The sequence below is a fragment of the Nerophis lumbriciformis genome, linkage group LG38 (assembly GCF_033978685.3).
Source record: "Nerophis lumbriciformis linkage group LG38, RoL_Nlum_v2.1, whole genome shotgun sequence".
Classification (NCBI taxonomy): domain Eukaryota; kingdom Metazoa; phylum Chordata; class Actinopteri; order Syngnathiformes; family Syngnathidae; genus Nerophis; species Nerophis lumbriciformis.
This window is the reverse complement of record NC_084585.2, coordinates 15684432-15709358: the sequence shown is the minus strand read 5'-3', so window position 1 is coordinate 15709358 and position 24927 is coordinate 15684432. Positions and strand designations below refer to the sequence as shown.

The 24927-nt window shown below is 40.4% G+C and overlaps 1 protein-coding gene and 1 long non-coding RNA gene across 3 annotated transcripts in view; one reads left to right on the top strand and one right to left on the bottom strand.

Moving 5' to 3' along the window:
* Positions 1-24927, bottom strand: part of LOC133578300 (uncharacterized) — a 341666-nt gene that overhangs the window by 296447 nt on the left and 20292 nt on the right. The gene's annotated exons all lie outside the window — the stretch shown is intronic.
* lsm3 (LSM3 homolog, U6 small nuclear RNA and mRNA degradation associated) lies at positions 10243-19231 on the top strand. Of its 2 annotated transcripts, none has more exons than XM_061932846.1 (4): positions 10243-10400; positions 16757-16867; positions 16941-17036; positions 18951-19231. In XM_061932846.1, the coding sequence occupies exons 1-4, from the start codon at positions 10380-10382 to the stop codon at positions 19029-19031; spliced, it is 309 nt and encodes a 102-aa protein (XP_061788830.1). In that variant the 5' UTR covers positions 10243-10379; the 3' UTR covers positions 19032-19231. The 2 variants fall into 2 exon arrangements, with proteins under 2 accessions (XP_061788830.1, XP_061788831.1); XM_061932847.1 differs by lacking the exon at positions 10243-10400 and adding an exon at positions 10619-10648.

Genomic DNA, 24927 nt, shown 5'->3' with positions numbered 1-24927 from the left:
TCTAGTATCGATCCAATTATACTCCCTTGATGTCGATAATATCAGTATTTGTGGGCGTTAACATTACAATGGTCTCAAATCTATACTTTCCAGCCATATTACCCCTTTGGTATCAATGATATTGATCGATCCCATTACGATAGTATTGATACAATAGTGAGTCAACACCTTGCTATCGATATTTTGATTGACTCATCACTCTAGTATCGATCCAATCCTACCCCCTTGATGTCAATATTATCAGTATTTATGGCTGTTAACATTACAATAGTCTTGATTCTATACTCACCAGCCATATACTAGTTTTAACCCCTTGGTATCAATAATATCGATCGATCCCATTACGCTAGTATTGATAAAATAGTGAGCTATCGATATTTTGATTGACTCATCACTCTGGTATCGATCCAATCCTGACCCCTTGATGTCGATATTATCAGTATTTATGGCCGTTAACATTACAATCAGGGACGTGCAAATGATTATAGAGGGGCAGGGGCTCAAAGTCAGAAAAGGGCAGGACATTTTTTTTGGTCCTTTGCACAATATGGAAATTAATGTAAAATTAAATTTGCTAATAGGAAGCTAACTACTTAGCTGTGTGTCCTTTGTAGGTAAAAGTGATTGCCATTTCTTTTGTGTCAACAAATTATTGTCATAATGAGTTAATTCACATTATCATAGGCTTGGAAGACATGAAAAGCAACAAAACACTGGTTTATTATTAGGCTATTTATTGTTAAAGATAAGCACTTTAATATTGAACATTGAACAGTGCAACATGAACTTTGAAAAAAAATACAAAAATAAACACTCAAATGGAAAAAAATTCAATGAGAAAATCTGTCCTTCTTCCCTTAACTTGATGAAAACACCATCAAGTTGTAACTTATGGTCTTTCTCACTTAATGCTCAGACTAAACAACTGAAACGCAATACAGGCCCAAAAATATGGACCAGGGGCCAGTAGAGGGCTGTAGGATGGAGGCCACCCATACCCAAATATGCTCCTCAATGTAAATTCACAGTAGAGGGCTGTAGGATGGAGGCCACCCATACCCAAATATGCTCCTCAATGTAAATTCAGGGCTTCCATGATGCTAGTACTTGGTTTTAGCCATGCATTAAGAGGTTTGCTACCCTTAGCTGCTTCCTGGCGCTCCTTCTCCTTCCTTTTCTGTATCCTTTCTTTTTTTGGCATTGTGCTGCAGGCATAATCAACATGAATCAAGTTTAAATACAGATGGTAATATTCCTAACAGATAACCTACATCTTATATCCCCAGAATGCTGAAATTATTATTATTATTATTAATAATAATAATAATAATAATAATAATAATAATAATAATAATAATAATTATTATTATTATTATTATTATTATTATTAACATTATCATTCTTCTTCTTATTATTATTGTTATTATTATCATTATTATTATTATTATTATTATTATTATTTTGTTAACCCACACAGTAATAGCAAAGTCACAATAAACTTTATATCTAAACCTCTACTGTGAGAGAAATGTGATCCGCCGTAAACACAGTGCATTTTATTTTGAAAATTAACCTGGTGTTTTACTTTGTATTTTGTACACTACTTCCTGTCCCGCACGATCCGCTCTGCTCTGTGCGGAATTGATGTGCCGTGCTCAATTGATGCGCCGTGCTCCGACGTCCGGCAAAAACAGACACTGACACATTGAATAATAGAATAATACAGCGTTTTTCTAAAATATTACCCATATTAGATGCTGAATAAGTGGACGGCGACTAGACCATAACTCACAGGTTCAAGTTGCTCCACTCTCACGTCTCCTCCGGGGCGCAGTTGGCTCTCTCTCCTCTCACTTACTCACTCACTCGCCCTCTCTCTCCCTCTCTGGCGGAAGCGGCAGGCTCAAACAACCCGGTATTACAAGAAAACGTGGAGTTTTTGTACCGTTGTTTTTTTTTACATCCCTGACAGGAATTTATTAATGTTATTTAAAGAAAACAAAAAAAAAAAAAAAAAAAAAAAAACACACACACACACACACACAGGCAGAGGGCACTTTTTAAGACGAGGCAAAAAAGGGCAGGGGCTCAAGCACCCATAGGGCCCTATGTGTGCACGTGCCTGATTACAATAGTCTTGGTTTTATACTGACCAGCCATATACTAGTTCTACCCCCTTAGTATCAATGATATCGATCGATCCCATTACACTAGTATTGATAAAATAGTGAGTGAACACCTTGCTATCGATATTTTGATTGACTCATCACTCTCGTAACGATCCAATCCTACCTCCTTGATGTCGATATCAGTATTGATGGCTGTTAACATTACAATAGTCTGGATTCTATACTGACAAGTGTCCACCTCTTTGGGCATTCGCTTAAATTGGTATTTAGATACACTGCACGCTCTCTCCTTCTACTATTAGGGACGTCACCGTGGAGGACATGTGATGATGACGTCAACATGCAGTGCAGCTTCATCGGGTAATGGAATCAATCAATCATTCCTCAACAGATGGCCTTTGTGTTCAAGTCTAGGTTTGATTTAGATCATCCAGAAAGCATCATGGAGTCCAAACACAAAGCAAGTCAACAAAGACGCTATCACAAAGGAGGAGACAAATAAGAATGAGTATGTGCACTTCATAAAATGACAAAAAAAAGCCAAGGTGCTTTTAGTTTGTCCTGTGCTAGTTTCAGATATGGAAATGTAATGTGCACATGCATCACTTCATCGCTGCCACAGTCAGTGCAACAGTTTCATCCATAATTGAAAGCACATAAATCACTGTGTCAGTCAGCACGGCAACTTGACAATTTTAATGACCACCCGGGTTATTTCAGGCCGGGTTGACAGGTACACACATTACATTATTACACACTTTACTCCTTCTGGAACCTTCAGATCATTTCTCGGTTTTTATAGAATCGTTTTTGTCTGTTGCACACACATTCTGTGACAATAAAACATGACCATGTCCTGGCTGCTCAGTACAACACAGCTAAAGTGATCAATAAAACATGACCATGTCCTGGCTGCTCCGTACAACACAGCTAAAGTGATGTGGAATGCACACAAGGAAATGAGGTGAGTTTCTTTATTTGACACACTACACATATGTATGTTTCTCACCCATTTGTCACTTGTCAATGGACTCCATTTTGTTCAGTTCAGTTTCAAATTATTTCGAACATGCATACAATACAATGTAATGCATCACATATTTGCAGTTGTTTCGTTACAGCACGTCCGAAAAGGAGTAGGAAGAAGCAGAGCTTATTTAATCCTATCCCTTTTCATACCATAGCAATTTTATCCAATTTCCGTGTTCTCTGTAACAAAACAGTGAACAAATAAATAATATACCATAGTAAGTAAACAAATATTGAATACATAAATAATCTTTGTCTCAATAAAAACAAAAAAAGAAAAGGGTTCAAGATGTTCATCATAATTCTTGTTCTGTGTACTTTTTTTAACATTTATAGTTTGAACAGTCTCTTAAACTGAATCATATTAGTGCTTTGTTTGATTTATTTGGTTAATCCATCCCATAATGTAATTGCACATACTGATATGCTAAAGGTTTTAAGTGTTGTATGTGCAGACACATGTTTTAAATTAGATTTTCCTCAAAGGTTATATTTCTCCTCTTTTGTTGAGAAGAATTGTTGTACATTCTTGGGTAGCAGGTTATAGTTTGCTTTGTACATCATTTTAGCTGTTTGCAAATGTACCAAATTGTTGAATTTCAATAACTGTGATTTAATAAATAAATGGTATGTATGTTTCCTCTATGTGCACTTGTCTGTAATAGCAATAGTATACTTCTTTTTTTTGTACATGTTTATGAATATCAAATATGTTGTCAGGGCTTTATGATGACTCTGGATCAGACTATGTCATCTGTACTGATTTAATGATTGCTGATATGCTTTAGTTTTCAATGACAAACATTACACATACTAGAATTGACTTGAATTAATAATTGTTTTGCCGCACAAACTGAAAAAAGTCACATGACTGAACATGTAAATGTACACCAGTGACATTGTCAAAAGGTGGACACTGTGAAGACCTAACTCAATTTTGTGGAATTGTTCCTGGTACGAGCGTCACGGTGACAGAGGGGTTAGTGCATCTGCCTCACAATACGAAGGTCCTGAGTAGTCTTGGGTTCAATCCCGGGCTCGGGATCTTTCTGTGTGGAGTTTGCATGTTCTCCCCGTGACTGCGTGGGTTCCCTCCGGGTACTCCGGCTTCCTCCCACCTCCAAAGACATGCACCTGGGGATAGGTTGATTGGCAACACTAAATTGGCCCTAGTGTGTGAATGTGAGTGTGAATGTTGTCTGTCTATCTGTGTTGGCCCTGCGATGAGGTGGCGACTTGTCCAGGGTGTACCCCGCCTTCCGCCCGATTGTAGCTGAGATAGGCTCCAGCGCCCCCCGCGACCCCTAAAAGGGAATAAGCGGTAGAAAATGGATGGATGGATGGATGTTCCTGGTACTGCAGCACCATCTTGTGGCCGCCATGTCACCTGGCAGCTCCTGCAGAATGTGACAGCCACAGAAAGAAGAGGTCAAAAGTTAGCAGGCATCACTTATTTCCACCTACACAATGTACACATTAAAGAAATAATATGTATTAATGCTGTCATTTGATCATTCTTTAAAAATCAGACCTACTTCTAAGCCTTATAGGTCATTTCTAGGTATTTTCCATCTTACATGTACTTCTATAAAGTACCACTGATAGTCACACACACACTAAGTGTGATGAAACTACTCTCTGCATTTGACCCGTCCCCTTGGTCCACCCCCTGGGAGGTGAGGGGAGCAGTGAGCAGCAGCGGTAGCTGCGCTCGGGAATCATTTTTGGTTATTTAACCCCCAATTCCAACCCTTGATGCTGAGTGCCAAGCAGGGAGGCAATGGGTCCAATTGTTATAGTCTTAGGTATGACTCGGCTGGGGTTTAAACTCACAACCTACCGATCTCAGGGCGGACACTCTAACCACAAGGTCACTGATAACCTATACAGTATATCCAGGGTAAGGAAATTGAAAACACATTTTAATTTGCAATGCCGACATATAGCATAGAGCCTATGTGTCAAAGTCAAGGCCAGGGGGCCAGATTCGGCCCGCGTATACATTATCTATGGCCCCCGGGAAGATATTTGATTAGTATTAGAACCGGCTCGCAGGCCACAGCCGCCTGCTGCTGTTTTGCACGCACCAATACTCCATCAGTGTTGGCGCTAGGAATTTTCAAAATGGGGTCCCAGGGACCCCATCAAGTCATAAAAATGGGGTCCCACAGTAAATTTTTGGGGTCCCACTCTTTTGTAACCGTTTTGAAAACAAATGATACATGTATGCATCCTGTTATATCTCACATTCTATATTGTGTTTTGGAAAAAGGTTGTCATAAACCTCCAGGACCAGGAGGCGTGTGGGTCGGATCACAGCTGACTCTTCTCACCCTGGACACAAACTATTCTCCTCTCTCCCTTCAGGCAGGAGACTACGGTCCATCCAGACCCACACCTCCCGCCACCTGAACAGTTTTTCCCCCTCGGCCATCAGGCACATGAACAATAACTCCTAACAGTAGCTCCTTTGAATTTCTTCTAAGTCCATAACAAGATTACAGCTCTTGTTATTACCAAATCTGTGTTTTATGTTGCACGATTGCACCAAGAAAAATTCCTAGTTTGTGAACCCGTTCTCAAACAATGGCAATACAACTATTCGGATAAAACTATTCTGATTCTGATAAACGCTACTTAATTCATTAAAAAAATAACACAAAAGAAAACACATTTTTATGCATATGCATTCAGTTATAAACATTAATTCACGTTCTTCTTACCTTCATCAATCTAAACTTTACCACTGTCTGTATTTTTTTCTATATTTTTATTGGAATATTTTCAGTATGTGTTTGTTCTATTTTTGGCCAAAGTAAGACAAAGAAAACCATCTAAAGTTGTCTTTATTTTTAGTTTTAATGCCATTATTTTAATAGTCCGTCCCTCGTGTGCACAGATTTTCCTGAGCCTAAATGAGTTTGACACCCCTGGCACAGAGGCATCATTTATATGTTAGATATGTGGACGTGGGATGACAATCTCTCATTTACCAACTAAAATGTGCGCAATAGATCGCTATCAACAGTTCACAAATGCTCTTATTGTGCGGGGGTAAATGTGTTGGAACATAAATTAATCTTTAAGATGACAAACACTATTTAAGATGGACAAACACTTGAAGCTTAAAAAATACACAAGGGATGTCTGAAAGTATGACGCAGAGAGAGACTTAGATTAGATTTAGACTTCCTTTTATTGTCATTCAAATTTGAACTTTACAGTACAGATAAGAACAACATTTTGTTGCATTAGCTCGTTGTAGTGCAGGGTAAAAGAGCAATACGGTGCAGATATAAATAAATAGATTACTGTACAGATAAATATATTGCACTTATTGCATCTGCATCCACATTTATGGATGTATGTTATATTGTCTTTATATTTCAGCGAGTTAATCTGTTTTTGGGGGGAATTGAAGAGATTATTATGATGTGTTCAAGAGTCTTATGCCCTGAGGGAAAAAGCTGTTACTGAACCTGGAGGTTCTATTACGGAGGCTGCAGAACCTCTTTCTGGAGTCCAACAGTGAAAACAGTCCTTGGTGGGGGGTGGGAGGAGTCTCTACAGATTTTCTGAGCCCTGGTCAGGCAGCGGCTTTTTGCGATCTCCTGGATAGGAGGAAGAGGAGTCCCGATGATCTTTTCCGCCGTCCTCACCACTCTCTGCAGAGACTTCCAGTCTGAGGCACTGCAGGCTCCAGTCCACACAAAGATGTTGTTGGTCAGTAGGCTCTCTATAGTGCCTCTGTAGAATGTGGTGAGAATGGGGGGAGAGAGCTGTGCTCTTTTCATCCGACGCAAAAAGTGCATGCGCTGCTGAGCTCTTTTTACAAGAGCCAGGTCATATTGTCAGTTATCTACACCCCCACAAACTTGGTGCTGCTTACCATCTCCACTGCTGTGTGGCTGGACTGGTGCCTCCTGAAGTCGACGATGATCTCCTTGGTCTTGTCGACATTCAGGACCAGGTTGTTGGTTCTGCACCAGTCAACCAGATGTTTCACCTCTTCCCTGTAGTCCATGTTGTTGCCACCACTGTTGTTTTGTCTGCATACTTCACAATGTGGTTAGTAGTGGACCTGGCGCAGCAGTCATGGGTCATCAATGTGAACAGCAGCGGACTCAAGACGCAGCCCTGGGGGTAGCCGGTGCTCAGGAAGATGGCACTGGAGGTGTTGTCGCCCACTCTCACAGACTGGTGTCTGTCTGTGAGGAAGTCAAGCAGCCAGTTGCATAGGGGGATACTGAATCCAAGGGGGGCCAGTTTGCTCACCAAGTGCTGCGGGATGATGGTGTTGAACGCCAAGCTTAAGTCCAGAAACAACATCCGCACGTGTGTGTCCTAAGCTCCGGTGGAGTGCAGAGGAGATGGCGTCCTCTGTGGAGCGGTTAGGGCGATAAGCAAACTAGTACGGGTCGAATGTGGGGGGAAGTCTGAAGACAATGTGTTCCTTTACCAGCCTCTCGAAGCACTTCATTATGATGGGGGTGAGTGCCACAATAGACAGGGGACAATAAAATAAGGAAGCCTTTGGTGGTGTTTATTTCTGTAATTATTATTAATTATAGCTAATATGAGTTATAATTTATTAAAACACTAGAGTAATTTGACAATGACTTCTGAGTATTCCTTTTATGACGTTTAATTGTTGAGTTAGTTCACCTATGCTTTGTACAGCACTTTGAATTTTTTATCTGTGAAAAGCGCTTTATAAATAAAATATACTTATTATGTTTACACTGCAGGCCAAAATGGCCCAAATCAGATTTTTTTTAGAACTGATTTTTTCCAGCCGACTGTTTACACTGCAAGTGAAATGTGATTTTTATCAGACTCCAGTGTAAACGTGCACAGGTCCCAAAGTGGCCCCAATGTGGCCTCGATGTCACTTGCATGCGCACTTCGATAAAATTAAAATAAAGGAAGTTGATCGGGACGAAGTCTCTACTACTACAAAATAAATTTAGTCCCAACACCTAAAAAAACGTGTTTTTTTTACATGAAAGTAAATTAAAGTAATATGATGTATGAATGGATGTATATAGCGTAGTGTATTATATTTGGGAGGTTTGTCATCTTTTTATGACTGTTAAGTAGACACGGACATCAGCGTGGATGTATCCATCTATCCATTTTCTACCGCTTGTCCCTTTTGGGGTCGCGGGGGGTGCTGGAGCCTATCTCAGCTGCATTCGGATGTAGAGGAGCTTTATTTTTCAACTCACATATAAGAAAATGCGCCACAACGTCAATTCCGGTCTTTCAATAATCGCTATTTCTTCGGAATCAAAATATATATTTATATATTACAGCCTATAATTTGCGCACTATTGACAAGTGATGCAGCGAAAATTTGGTCGTCTTCAATAAAATCCGAAACCGGATGTTGTGATGAATTATCAATTCCCGCTGGCGTACTGTACTGTGTCTTTCCAGCGCACACGAGTGACGTAGCTCGCCCAAAGCTGATGAAAAAAAATCATGTTCAGGTCGCAATGCATTTAGACTGCAGTCACATTTGAAAGATAAGATTCTGATCTGAGTCAGGACTACCTCCTGATGTGGCCTGAATCTGATGCCAAAGGATCAGATTTGAAGCACTTTGGAGTGTTTAGACTCGCAAAAAAACAGATCTGTGTCACTTGAGGGCAAAAAAATCTGCTTTGGTGTGCAGTGTAAACGGGCAACTGATAATGTGCTTTGACTGCCATCTTAAGACTTAGACTTAGACAAACTTTATTGATCCACAAGGGAAATTGTTCCACACAGTAACTCAGTTTCAAAGGATGGAAATGTAATGCAGGTATTAAGTAGACTAAAAATGTACCATAGTAGCAACATAAAATACGTGCAATATTTACATAATATATATACAGTACATAATATATACTGAAATATTATATTATTATATAATATATACAATATATAACAAATCCCAATTACCATGTACAGCTGTTACAGTATATGTAACAGCTGCAGCAAAAAAAAAAGAAAAAGGCAGCATTAAATAGAGAGTAAATCCAGCAGAAAATATACATACATACTACTGTAGTGGTATAAAACGAGTAAAACATACAGCATTTGATTTCCCATTTTGTTGAAATCCTGTCCTTTTTTGAGGTTAAGGTTACAAGGAACACTAGAAATATTGATAACAAACTCATAAAATCACAAGTTGATTCGATGTTATTGGAAAAAAAGCGTCAAAACAAAATTTTCTGCAACTTTATGAAAAAGCTTCCGCAAATTCAGGCATTTAGGTCGCAATGAAAAAAGCCTGCGGAATCTTGTCACTTCTTTTGTGATTTTATGATTACATATACATGATTACTATATTGACTAAAACTGAATTATATTTTCAATTCTTTTGAACTTGTGCGTTATGTAGCAGGGTTCTCTTCCAGCACACAGCCATGGTTAGGCTGAAGGTGGAATGGGCAAACACCACTGCTCTGATCTGCCTCCTGACTGCCAGGCAGGACCAGGACCAGGTCCAGTATGGTGGACTGGACTGGACTGGGATTGGAGGCTCTTAAAACACAATGAATTCCACTCAAGGATATTAAATCACGCTTAAAATGTCATTAAAAATGCAATAAATATAAAAAAAATGCAGAACGTGATATACCATTAAAGGGGAACATTTCGCAGTTCATCATTGTTAATTAGAGTAGTTCAACCTGTTTTATTATGCAACAACACGACCGTTGACGGTTAAATTGACTCGTTGTTAATCGTTTGAAGTTGACACGTCACACGCATTTTTGGTATCAATTTCTGCACACGATGACATTTTAAAAGACAACTCTAGAAGAGACGAAAGTTATCAAAAAGCTTGGTACTCACGTCGAAAGCGGCGGAGGGCAGCCGTTGACGATGGCAAGTTCTAGCAAAGAGGCTGAGCCTAAGTAAGTAAGTGGTCCTTCTTGTTTTACAGCACGTTGCCAGGTCTCATCGAGTCGCGCATGCGCAGTGTCAACGCTGCATTGTTACCAGTAAATGTCAGCAATGCAGAACAAAGTGGAGTAAACATATCAAACTATTCACATTCCCACATTTTTATTCAGTCAAAATACATATATATATTTTTTTTTTCATCGGATTTTTATGAAACCATAATGAAACCTGGGTGTTCCACGATTGATCAGCGATATTCGGGCTCTTTTTTGACCTGGCAACGTAAGAGACGTCACAGCAACGTATTTCTACTTAAAAATAATGGCGGACGACGTGGAGCAGGTTAGTGACTCGTTCCTTTCTGCTCTTACCGTGGAACGTAGCTTGACGCTGCACCATCGGGAACGCTATCCAACGACAGCCTTGTCTTGTCGTTTCCAGTTCTTTGTCGCATTTGCTGGAATTGTGTGCTCGTTTTGGTCAGGCGGGGCAGGCGAAACAAGCTAGCTTAGCTGCATGATTAGCCGGTTAGCGTGCGAGCTGTTGTTAGGACATGTGTGTTATATTTCACTCTTATGGAGGTAGCAAAGGTAACAAACGCTAAATATGTGCTCTGACAATGATTTTTAAATGGTCTTAAGTCAATTAAAAGTTAGTTAACAGATAAGCAGGTTTGTTTCTCGTTTTAGACTTAGACTTCCTTTTTATTGTCATTCAAATTGGAACTTTACAGTACAAATAAGAACGTAATTTCGTTACATAAGCTCATGGTAGTGCAGGATAAAAATGCAATAAGGTGCAAAAATGAATAAATAAATAGGTTACTGTACAGATAAATATATTGCACTTTTTCACATGCGTCCACGTTTATGGATGTATGTTATATTGTCTTTTTTATTCCAGCGAGTTAATCCATTTTGGGGGATGTTGAGGGGATCATTTATTTGTGATGCGTTCAACAGCCTTACGGCCTGAGGGAAGAAGCTGTTACAGAACCTGGAGGTTCTGCTTCGGAGGCTGCGGAACCTCTTTCTAGAGTCCAGCAGTGAAAACAGTCCTTGGTGGTGGTGGGAGGAGTCTTTGCAGATTTTCTGAGCCCTGGTCAGGCAGCGGCTTTTTGCGATCTCCTGGAGAGTCCTGATGATCTTTTCCGCCGTCCTCACCACTCTCTGGAGAGACTTCCAGTCTGAGGCATTGCAGGCTCCAGTCCAGACAGAGATGCTGTTGGTCAGCAGGCTCTCTATAGTGCCTCTGTAGAATGTGCTGAGAATGGGGGGACGGAGCTCTGCTCTTTTCATCCGACGCAAAAAGTGCATGCGCTGCTGAGCTCTTTTTACAAGAGCTCCGGTGTGTAGGGACCAGATTATATTGTCAGTTATCTGCACCCCCAGGAACTTGGTGCTGCTTACTATCTCCACCGCTGTGCCGTTGATGTAGAGTGGAGCGTGGCTGGGCTGGTGCTTCCTGAAGTCAACGATGATCTCCTTGGTCTTGTCGACATTTAGGACCAGGTTGTTGGTTCTGCACCATTCAACCTGATGTTTCACCTCTTCCCTGTAGTCCATGTCGTTGTTGTCACGGATGAGGCCCACTTCTGTTGTGTCGTCCGCATACTTCACAATGTGGTTAGTAGTGGACCTGGCGCAGCAGTCATGAGTCATCAACATGAACAGCAGCGGACTCAGGACGCAGCCCTGGGGGGAGCCGGTGCTCAGGGAGATGGTACTGGAGGTGTTGTCGCCCACTCTCACAGATTGGGGTCTGTCTGTGAGGAAGTCAAGCAGCCAGTTGCATAGGGGGGTACTGAATCCAAGGGGGGCCAGTTTGCTCACCAAGTGCTGCGGGATGATGGTGTTGAATGCTGAGCTGAAGTCCAGGAACAACATCCGCATGCGTGTGTCCTTTCCTTCCAGATGTTCTAAGCTCAGGTGGAGTGCAGAGGAGATGGCGTCCTCTGTGGAGCGATTAGGGCGATAAGCAAACTGGTATGGGTCGAATGTGGGGGGAAGTCTGGAGACAATATATTCCTTTACCAGCCTCTCGAAGCACTTCATTATGATGGGAGTGAGTGCAACGGGGTGGTAATCATTGAGGGAGGAGATTGTGGTTTTTTTGGGCACTGGAATAATTGTGGCCGTCTTAAAACATGATGGTACCACAGCCTGGGTCAGCGAGATGTTGAAAATGTCCGTGAGAACCCCAGCCAGCTGGTCTGCACATCCCTTAAGCACCTTGCCCGGAATGTCATCAGGTCCCGGTGCTTTCCGGGGGTTCACTCTCCTCATCCGCTATGTCCAGGTTGAGCGGCTGCTCATCAGGGCGAGGGATGGAATTTCTCGCCGGAGTGGTGTTAAGTGCCTCAAACCTTGCAAAGTAGTTGTTAAGGTCATCTAGGAAGATGATACTGGGGACAAGGGGAAGCTTTATAGTCCGTAAATAGCTCACAAAATAAATATATATATATATATATATATATATATATATATATATATATATATATATATATATATATATATATATATATATATATCATTATATATGATATACTGTACATATATTATGTAAATATTACATTTTATATTGCTACTACGGTACATTTTTAGTCTATTTTATACCTGCATTGTCCTTTCCATCCTTACACTTTCCATCTTTTGTAACTGAGCTACTGTGTGGAACAATTTCTTTTGTGAATCATTAAAGTTTGTCGAAGTCTAAAACAGTAGACTTGTAACAGTTACAGTACACGCTTTTTTTTAAAAATACGAACAAATCTTAGCTAGACATGTTGGACAACTTGTGTAACATTTTTCTAAGTTTTTGTAAAGGCGTGCACAAATTGACACACTTTTTCCACAGACACGCTTCAGAAATATCCAAAATCTTCGGCGTGGGCAGATAACACAAGTTATTGCTGATAAACAATGTTATTCTCAGCATCATTTTAAGACCAATGTAAGCACCATTGTAATTATTGTAATAATGAAAGTGACCGTTTCAAACTCAATACATTTGTATGTTTTACCATTGTAATTGGTAGGTCAAGAAAAGTTTATTATCCTGAATATGTAAAAAACATAAAAATACAATGTACCCAATTTTTGTTCCCAAAAATATAACAAAAAATATATTGACTTCTTGAACGTATTTATTTTTCACCCAGGTTTTTTTCTTGTTGCTGCCTCTGCTGGTTCGTCCGTGATAGGCTAATCTAGCTCATTTGGTTATTTGATTTAAATATTAACACGAGACATTTGTCTTTACAATCATCTTTTTCCTCCTAATTTTTGTTATTTTGTTGACAGTTGTGGTGCTTCACAACGACGACTATCTAGGTTCTGTTGGAAGCTAGCATTCCCGCCTCAACTCCCAAACACAAAAATTGTAAATGATTGACAAGAGTATTCACTTCGCTCATTTAATTCTGCTATTGAATCAAAATGCTCAGGTGCTGAGAACGATGACAAGAATGAACCCTCTCGCACCCTTATGACGGCAAGAGACGAAAAGGGGAGGTGCGACACCGGCTGGTAGTTTACCATGAGGTCAGAATCGAAGTTCGGTCTTTTGAGCAGAGGATGAATAACTCCTGGTTTGAATACTAGGAGAACAGTACCAGAGCAAAGTGATAAGTTAATATTTAGCAATGATGGTCCTAATATTACAATAAGCTCCTTGATAAGTTTCACAGGAAGTGTGTCAAGTAAACATGTTTGTTTTGTCCCATTTACGAGTCGCAGGAGTTCCTCTGTTGTTTCTTTAAAAAGAGAGAGATTATTTTGGAGCACATTATCCGTAGTACATACATTCGCATCTGCGTTATTAGAACCGGTTGGACCTGAGACGTTATCTTTGATCTCCTTTATAAATAGCTCAATTTTCTTAGTAAATAATTGCATAAAGTCATCAGCAGAGTAGGTGAAGCTACTGGGAGAAGTCCCTCGTTGGGTTAGTGATGCTACTGTATAAACAAATATTTAAGATCATTTTTATTAAAGGTGTCAGTTGCAGTAATGTGGCCAGAAATGGTACTGCAATCACGGTCAAAATTCTGTAGTCCCCTCCCACTCTCTATGACTGAGGTTGCCAGATACGCAGCCGAATCCTACTCCAAGGAACTTCAAATGGCAATCGACGAGTCCTATGCTGTAGGTTTCTCTTGTTTATGCTTCTTGCAAGATAGTTTAATAAGTTATTATGCCACATTTTACTGATGTTGATTAGCCAAATGTATTTGTAAAGTTACACAGCAATATTTTCATCGGGAATCGGGACAGATTGTTGGCATTACCCTGCTAAAATGTCTAGTTTGACCGCACGGACCACCATCGAAATAATGATATATAATATATATCGCATAGGCCTACTTTGATGGCAAGCCAAGGCCAACACTAAAATTACCGCCACATTTCGTTCAGCATAACTCCATGTTGCATCCAACTTGACACACTGCATTCTCTTCCATGTACGCACATCACCATCTTTCAGTGCAAAGTGCAATTCTATGAGACAACCAGCGTTACATAAAAAACACGTTACGCATAAATCATATAGCCTACTACCATGTCAATAAACAAAGTAGAAAATCATAACATGTAATGCATTATATTGTGTCAAGCTAATACCACCCCTTATGTTTGATGCATATACAGTACTAGAAACCGCAATTAGCGTGCTAATGTTGGAAAACATTTCCTCAGCGTATCGGCATAATGACAACAAAATCGGCACTGACAATACCCATATCCACATAGATTTTATTTGTCGAAAATATATTTTGCCCTGTTAGTTGGATGACACATCGACATACAGGCTAACGGGCATATATTTCGCCCGTTATTTATAAGTTATTAAACTATCACTCCATGCTTGATGGAAAACCTCGAGTTTAGTTCGCACGCCATCTGCGTTCGTTTTCTACAGGATAGTTTTAAGAGCTGTGGTTTCTTTCTGTGAACCAGGGGGTACTCCTTTTAGGGGCCTTTTTTAACTTTAGCAACGCTATATTATCAATGGCGTTGCGCAAAGCATCGTTAAAGTTGTTAGTGAGGTTATTGATAAAGCCCACATAATATAGGAATGGTGCCATTACCAAGGGCAGTAGGCCAGTGAGAGTTGTAGTTGTGGCAGCATAATGTTACGTCCGCTCAAGCATTGGTTATTAGTAGCTTGTTGACAACGAGTCAAAACTTTGAATTTTATAAGCTAGTGATCGAACATTACTTTAGTGTACGGGAGTACCATAACTTTGGAGGTGGTGACAAGGACTAGATCTATCGTAATACCGTTGCGATGCGTGGGTTCATTTATTATTTGTATAAGGCCAGAGTTTTTGCTGTCTCTGGAGTGCAGGGACTTCGGACCAGGGCTAGCTTAGCAGCTAGCTAGCTGAAAGTGAAGCGCTGGAACAGAGAGAGTGGGTGCTTTGTAAGTTCAATAAGACTACTACCGTATTTTCCGCACCATAAGGCGCCCTGGGTTATAAGCCGCGCCTTCAATGAACGGCATATTTCAAAACTTTGTCCACCTATAAGACGCCCCGTGTTATAAGCCGCATCTAACTGCGCTAAAGGAATGTCAAAAAAACAGTCAGATAGGTCAGTCAAACTTTAATAATATATTAAAAACCAGCGTGATGTGGGCGCGCACGGAGTCGTATATCAACATGGACGGAGCTGCGTGAAAAAAGCCACCCGGCCTCTTCGCGTAAACTTACCTTAACCACTCGCTCATCTTTTCTTCATCCATCCCTTCGAGTTAGCTTTTATGATGACGCCGGCTGGAAAGGTCTCTTTTGGCAAGGTCTTCCTTTTGAATATCACCATGGGTGGAAGTTTCTGGCCATTAGCATGGCAAGCTAGAACCACAGTGAAGGATGACTTCTCATTCCCTGTGGTGCGAATATTCACCGTACGTGCTCCCGTTGTATCCACAGTGCGGTTCACAGGAATATCAAAAGTCAGTGGAACCTCGTCCATGTTGATAATGTTCTCTGGCCGGATCTTTTTTTCAGCTATCTTGATTTTACAATATGCACGGAAAGTAGCCAGCTTTTCTTGAAAGTCTTTAGGCAGTTGCTGTGAAATAGTAATCCGTGTGCGGATGGAGAGATTGCGTCTTTTCATGAACCGGATCCCTGTCGCTTAGTAGGAGCCATTTTGTGGTCTTTACAGATGTAAACACACAAAGGAAATGAAACGTACCGGTAATATCCGCGCTCTTCTTCTTCTTCTACGCGGGCGGGTGGTTGCTTACAGTAGAAGAAGAAGCGCTTCCTGTTCTATGGGGGCGGGTGCTTACCTTGGTGGTTGCTTGCGTAGAAGAAGAAGCACTTCCTCTTCTACGGGGAAAAAAGATGGCGGCTGTTTACCGTAGTTGTGAGACCGAAACTTTATGAAAATGAATCTTAATATTAATCCATATATAAAGCGCACCGGGTTATAAGGCGCACTGTCAGCTTTTGAGAAAATTTGTGGTTTTTAGGTGCGCCTTATAGTGCGGAAAATACGGTAAATGTGTTAGAGAAGGGCAAAACAATTAGAAGCACACAGAAAGAAAGATAGCACTTAGCTTTGAGAGTCGGGTGCTGGCAGCCATCAATGTCGGCAAAATTGTTGAGCTCATTTTCATTTATCGTTTGATATTGACTTACTATAGTGCCAGGCCTACCAACACTTACATCCATGTTTGTTGTGCTGCAGCAACCAAACACCAACACAGTAGAGGAACCACTCGATCTGATCAGACTGAGTCTAGACGAGAGGATCTACGTCAAGATGAGGAACGACCGTGAGCTACGTGGACGACTGCATGTAAGAAAAACAATACACTGTGTATTATACGGCTTTTGGGTTGATGTGTTGGTGTATTTTGGTTGTTTTGCAGGCATATGATCAGCACTTGAACATGATACTCGGTGACGTGGAAGAGACCGTGACCACGGTGGAGATCGATGAGGAGACTTATGAAGAACTTTACAAGGTAAACATCTTCCTCTTACTAGTCAACTGTCTCGTGATAGACTGGTGACCGGTTCAGGGTCCTCATTTATAAACGTGTGCGCGGATTCGAACGTAAAATATTGCGTAAGCACAAACCTCGTAATGTACATTCGCGCACACACACACACACACACACACACACACACACACACACACACACACACAAAAATGTGATTTATAAAAGCATGCCGCATACTTGTATACACTCTTCTTGTTATAAATCACACCTGCGGTGACTTGTTTGCAAAAGAGTTCCTCCCCATTGTTCTACTACTCTTCTCACAGGCATCCATAATTGGTCATGCTATTTAGCTCATGAATATGGTGGTAATTTAAGGGATCACATGTTGGACTGTCAATGACTGGAGACTGAGACCCCGAAGCAGAAGGTGATATCTTCAGATTGGTATTTGTTACGGCAGTCTCTGTAACAACATCATTTTTGTAAGGCTAAGTAATGTCATATTTAATAAATATAACAATTGTAGTGTGTGGATGTGAGTGTGAATGTTGTCTGTCTATCTGTGTTGGCCCTGCGATGAGGTGGCGACTTGTCCAGGGTGTACCCTGCCTTCCGCCCGATTGTAGCTGAGATAGGCTCCAGCGCCCCCCGTGACCCCAAAGGGAATAAGCGGTAGAAAATGGATGGATGGATGGAATTGGAATGACAATAGTTGACCAATCTTTTTTGGTCTTTAGTCTTTAAAAATATGTTCCACAGTGTAACCGCACACAAAATAAAAAAATAAAAACACCTCTCGACCTAGTTATGCATTGTTATACTATTTAATTAAAAATGATCAAAATAAACAATACTTCAATACCCACCAAATTATAACTGCAAGTCCAATTATTACAGCTCTATATTTTGATATTTAGGAATACGAAAATAGCCTGCTCAGTGGCCTTGTGGTTTAAGTTTGCTGCAAGGAGCAGCCACTGACACGCTCGTTTTGAAAAGGTTCTAAAGAATATGTCTTAATTGTGACTTAAATGGGAAAAACATGATCATAGTGAGTGTGAAGTCATCATTTGGTCAGAGGTTCGGATCCGATGCATGCCAATATGCGTCTTTTAATATGCTTATTTTCAATCTTCCTGCTCCTCGTAAGCGTGGTCTAAAAGGAAGTAAGATGAAGGAAAGGAAAGGAAAGCTGACTTTAATTTCACACTCACTATAATCATGTTTTTACCATTTAGCTCAAATGTAAGACATATTCTTTAGAACCGATCCAAAGCGATTCCGTCAGCTGGCTGCTGCTTGCAGCAAACTTACAGGACAGTGACTGTGTTGTTTACAGCAAAGTACAGTTCATATGTGACGCAATCATGAAGTAAGCCTGCTCAGTGGAATTGTGGTTAGAGTGTCCGCCCTAGGTCGTGAGTTCAAGCCCCGGCCGAGTCATACCAAAGACTATAAAAATGGGACCCATTACATCCCTGCTTGCAACTCAGCATCATAGGTTGGAATTGGGGGTTAAATCACCAAAATTATTCCCAAGTGCGGCCACCGCTGCTGCTCACTGCTCCTCTCACCTCTCAGGGGGTGGAACAAGGGGATGGGTAAAATGCAGAGGGTAATTTCACCACACCTAGTTTGTGTGTGTGTGACTATCAGTGGTACTTTAACTTTTAACATTAATACGCAAACTTTTTCCGCATAGAATTTTCTATGAATAAATAGAATTTGATTGAGGACCAGTGCTGTATGGAGGAAAGTGCCAATTACACTTCCATGCATCCATTGCATTAGAATGAGCATTTAATAATAGATCCACCAGAGGGTGCACCTTCTGAGTTTATAACACAGTAGCTCCAAATAAGAACAGTGAAGTCAGTGTCAAATGTTTGTTATCTTATCGTTTTGTTTTTTTTACCTTTTGTCTTTTTACAGTCCACCAAAAGAAACATCCCCATGCTCTTCGTCAGAGGGGATGGCGTTGTCCTTGTAGCTCCGCCCCTACGGGTGGGCTGACCACACCACCTTTCAGTGAAAAAGTTTTTTTTGTTTTTTTTATGTGGCAATTTTGTGCTTTTTGAAATCGTGGGTGATGTAATATTTTCTTTACTACACACATTTTTTAAAATGTTTTTCTTTTCACCAAGCTGAAAAAAAGTTCCCACTTTGATTTGTTGTTTGATTTATCAAATAAAAAAATACCTTTTGAATAACAATGTATTGTGTTAATTTAAAACACTGTTGTATTAACTTTATATTTGTCACTAAATAAGTACTCTGACTTTTTTACTGAGGTGTGTTGCTGCTGTTTGGACACTAGATGGGGCCATAGGCCCTGTAAGAACTTGTAAAGATGCTACTGAGGATGGAGTCATCACGAGTGGTTCTTCCCTTTCAACCTACCTGCCTTGACCCCTTGGAGCACAACAGATGCTAAGGTATACTATATTTACCCCCACATATAGTCTGATACTTGATACATAACCACAACAAACCTGCAGTACTGTACCAAAACACACAGGCTGTACATTTACTACAACAAATACACACTTTCCCAATAAAGACTTTTACTTTATCTTGAGCCCGACTATGAAAGCTGTGCTAATGCTAATGTAGCCATGTGTCGCAGCTGTCACCAGCACATTTTAGGATGTAGACACGGGGCAGCAGTTTAATGACTTGAATTGCTTGGCGTCCATCACTATTTTCATTGTGTGTTCATGTTCAAGCATCAAGTCATCGAGGAAATGCGTTGACACTTGTGTCAGAGATATTTCTGGACGTGTAATAGTTGGCCATGAAGGACCATTCACGCCATGCCAGGAATGTCCCTGATGTCTCCCGCTAGGCTCTGCACTGTAATCCTTCAGCACACACGTCTGTCACACATCAACATTCATGTGTTGGACTATTGCACATTTGCTTTTTTATCACCTGTGTATCTCCTATGTGGAGCACGTGTTGGACAACATCGCGACAAAATGATTTCCATCTATAGGGCCATCTACTGGCCTGGCATGGACACTGCAGCTTTGCTCGTCTGCTGTGCTGATCTGTTTAAATCAGGGGTGTCAAACGTAGGGCCCGAGGGCCGGATCAGGCCCGCAAAAAGGTTTTATCCCACCCGCGGGATGAGTTTGCTAAGTATAAAAATGAGCCAAAATGTTTAAATGAAAGAAACTGCTGTTCTAAATGTGTCCACTAGATGTCGCAATAGCAATTATTTGTATCTTTGTAGATGATGCTACATATGTACAAAAAAAATAAAACCACATAATGTTTGTGCACCAGTCGAGGAAAATTAGCAAACTACATAAATAACATCCGGTAATTTGATTTTGATATTTTTTTATCTTGATATTAACACCAATGAGTTGACTGATGAAAATTATCACATAATTTATTCAGAAAGTATAAATAAAGATAGAATATTATTAATTGCAACATGTAAGTGTAAAAAAAACCCATTATGATTTGTACATTTTCAGAATGTGCTTGTTCTATTTTTAAACAAAGAAAACAATCTGAAGTTGTTATTGTGCCGTGATTTTACCAGTCCGGCATACTTGGGAGCACATTTTCCTCCATGTAGGGCCGAATCAGGCCCACGAAAAGTTTTCATCCGGCCCACGGGATGAGTTTGCTAAATATAAAAATGAGCCAAAATTTTGGAATGAAAGAAACCGCTGTTCTAAATGTGTCCACTAGATGTCGCAATAGCAATTATTTGTATCTTTGTAGATTATTCTACATATGTTAAAAAAAAAAAACACGTTAGTGCACCAGTCGAGGAAAATGAGCAAACGACATAAATAACATTCTGTAATTTGATTTTGATATTCTTTATTTATCTTGATAGGTTGAAAATTAACACTAATGAGTTGACTAATGAACCCATCCATTTTCTACCGCTTGTCCCGTTCGGTGTCGTGGGGGTGCTGGAGCCTATCCCAGCTGCATTCGGGCGGAAGGCAGGGTACACCCTAGACAAGTCGCCAACACAGACAGACAGACAGACAACATTCACACTCACATTCACACACTAGGGCCAATTTAGTGTTGCCAATCAACCTATCCCCAGGTGCATGTCTTTGGAGGTGGGAAGAAGCCGGAATACCTGGAGGGAACACACGCAGTCACGGGGAGAACATGCAAACCACACAGAAAGATCCCAAGCACAGGATCGAACCCAGGACCTTCGTATTGTGAGGCACAAGCACTAACCCCTGTCCCACTGTGCTGCCTATTGACTGATAAACATTATCACAAAATTTATTCAGAAAGTAAAAATAACAACAAATAAAGATAGAATACTATTAACCGCAACAACATTATGATTTGTACATTTTCAGAATGTGCTTGATCTATTTTTAAACAAAGAAAACAATCTGAAGATGTCTTTATTTTTAAATTATCGTACCGTGATTTTACCAGTCCGGCCCACTTGGGAGTAGATTTGTCTCCATGTGGCCCCCGATCTAAAACGAGTTTGACACCCCTGGTTTAAATAGTGTCCTACTAGACAAGAAGTCGGCAACCCAAAATGTCGAAAGAGCCATATTGGACCAAAAATAAAAAATAAAAATCTGTCTGGAGGCGCATTTTTGAAAAAGCTCCTGGAAGCCATTAGGGCGGCGCTAAAGAGCCGCTTGTGGCTCGAAAACCGTACTCGACTGTTATTGAGGAACAGAGCCAAGGTGTGTAAACGGCAATCCTTGTTGTTGGACAGAGGCCGGTCACATGACGGAGACGGGATGGCGGACAGCATCAGATGACACAGAAGATTGCGAGGTGACAAAGACACATAAAGTAAAGCCAATCAAAGCCGGCGTCCAGTGGCAGCAGTGTGTCCTTGAAGGACGCCTATAAACACACGTGCCACAAATATGGCTGACCTCCTGTTTATAATGGCGAGCGTGAACGCAGCTGCCATTCGCCATGTGAACTATATATATTATTATTATTATTATTATTAGGGCAAGTTACTTACAAAATACATTTGATATGATTAGTCACTTTTTTGTGATGATAGTGAGTTACCATAAATGCTGTAATTGTCACAATTATTTGATTAAAGTGAAACATGGGTCAAGACATTCATTTGAAGTATGGCGATATGTAAAATTTCATATTTCCATCCATCCATTTTCTACCGCTTATTCCCTTCAGGGTCGCGGGGGGGCGCTGGAGCCTATCTCAGCTACAATCTTATTTTTTTTACTTTAACAATGTTTGGAATGCATGAGAACGTGGGGGGGGAAATGCAGCTGTGATTTATGAACAAGTACAGTATATCCTGAGCTGATCGTCAATAAACCAATTAATTAAACAATAATTGAAATTAACTAAAGTATGTCGATAAACATTGATAAATGTCCATGTTGGTGTGTGCCCGTCAGGCACAATACATTGATACAACGTTAATTATACATATATGTCCTTTAACACTGACTTTGAAACATCGTTGCAAAAATTTGTAAATTGAGACACCGTTGATGTCCAACGTTGGATCCACATTGGTGGTTAGGAAAAATCGTAATTTCAATGCTCAAATCAACATCACAATCTGACATTGAATAAACGTTGTCAAAAAGTATGTTGTTTCAATGTACAGTTCAGGCCTAAAGTTTGGACACACTTTCTCCTCATTCAATGCATTTTCTTTATTTTCATTTTAAATGGGTTGTACTTGTACAGTGACATTGTAGATTGTCACTGAAGGCATCAAAATAGCCACCCTTTGCTCTGATTACTGCTTTGCACACTCTTGGCATTCTCTCGATGAGCTTCAAGCACACCTGTGAAGTGAAAACCATTTCAGGTCACTACCTATTGAAGCTCGTCGAGAGAATGCCAAGAGTGTGCAAAAAGTAATCAAAGCAAAGGGTGGATATTTTGAAGAAACTAGAATATAAAACATATTTTCAATTATTTCACCTTTTTTTGTTAAGCACATAACTCCACATGTGTTCATTCATAGTTTTGATGCCTTCAGTGACAATCAATGTAAATCGTCATGGAAATAAAGAAAACGCATTGAATGAGAAGGTATGTCCAAACTTTTGGCCTGTACTGCAGAATATTGGTTGGGAAATGACCAAAATTCAACGTCAGAACCTAACATTGATTAAACGTCGTCAAAAAGCATGTTGTTTCAACGTTATGTTTTGAGTTGCTCAACGTCAGGACCTTATTCAACAAGTTCTCAACGTTGTTTTCATGTCTTGTGTTTTCATTGTCGGCCACTTCCAAACAAGATGCCAGAGGATTTACCCATTGGGTTGAGTTTTTTTCTTGCCCTGATGTGGGATCTGAACCGAGGATGTCGTTGTGGCTTGTGCAGCCCTTTGTGACACTCGCGATTTAGGGCTATATAAATAAACTTTGATTGATTGATTGTAATATGATGGATACTTTGTGCATTGCTCCCAGCACTTGAGGACGTTTATTCAATTGAAAGTGAATCCTTTTGTCAGCCCATTGCAGTGTTTGTCTGTGTGTGTGGAGGCGCGACCGCAAGCTGACAAACACAGGATGCACGGGCAGAGAGTGTTGTGCCTTGCTCGTGAGAAGTATCTAAAACTAACACAAGTTAAGTAGACAACTGGATGAGCAAGATGAGCCCATTAACATGGACGGACAAACCAGTATGCTAAATTTCTTGGAAAATGGTGGCAATAAAAAGACAAAAAATAAATGCCCAACCCAGTTTTTCCAACAGGGAGGAAAACTGCACTTCAAGATGTCTAAAATTTGCTGAAGTGCAATTTTTAAAAAAAATAGTTCAAATTAATTTTTTGTTTTTTTGTTTTCTTATTTAGTAACATTTAAAGTTCTTGAGATTTCAATTACAATAAAAATACTAATTAAAAACAAAAGTTGTGTTTGAAAGTGTTACAGGTACTTGCATTATTATTATTATTATTACTTATGATTACATGATTCCTTAATTTGGTCTCAAAATAATGCTGACATATTTTATTGGCAATCATTTGTGGCACAATAATATATACAAGAAGGGCGTGAGCAGACTCTTTTTCCTGAGGAAGCTTAGGTTCTTTAATGTGTGCAGCAACTGTTGGAGATCTTGTATCAGTCTGTTGTGGCCAGTGCCCTGTATTTTGCAGTGGTTTGTTGGGGGAGCAGCACCAGCAGAAGGGACTTAAACCCGATTGACAAACTGATCCGGAAAGCCGGCGTTTGTGTTAGTAAGGGACAGGAGGACACTGGATAAACTGCTCCCCATCATGGTAAATCCTGCCCACCCACTCCACCAGACAATTGAGCGACAATGGAGCTCATACTCTTAACAGGCTTCTTCAGCTTCATTCCCACAGTGTTCGATTGAAGAACTCCTTCATTCCGCACTCCATCCAGCTGTATAATCACTCGCCATACAGCAATAGATGATATCTGTCTATTACCTGACACCTGACATGTTAAAGTTAAAGTTACCAATGATAGTCTCACACACTAGGTGTGGTGAAATTACCCTCTGCATTTGACCCATCACCCTTGATCACCCCCTGGGAGGTGAGGGGAGCAGTGAGCAGCAGCGGTGGCCGCGCCCAGGAATAATTTTTGGTGAGATAGCCCCCAACCCTTGATGCTGAGTGCCAAGCAGGGAGGTAATTGGTCATTTTTATAGGTTTTGGTATGACTCGGCCGGGGTTTGAACTCACGACCTACCGATCTCAGGGCGGACACTCTAACCACAAGGCCACTTAGTCTCTTTGTTTATAACGTATATTTTCTGCGAGATCTACTCTCTATTTTATGCTGCCCTTTTTTTGCTGCAGCTGTTACAGATACTGTAATATTGTACATGGAATTGGGATTTGTTATATATTGTATATATTATGTAAAAATATAATATAATATACCAGTATTTATTGTATACTGTATTTATAAT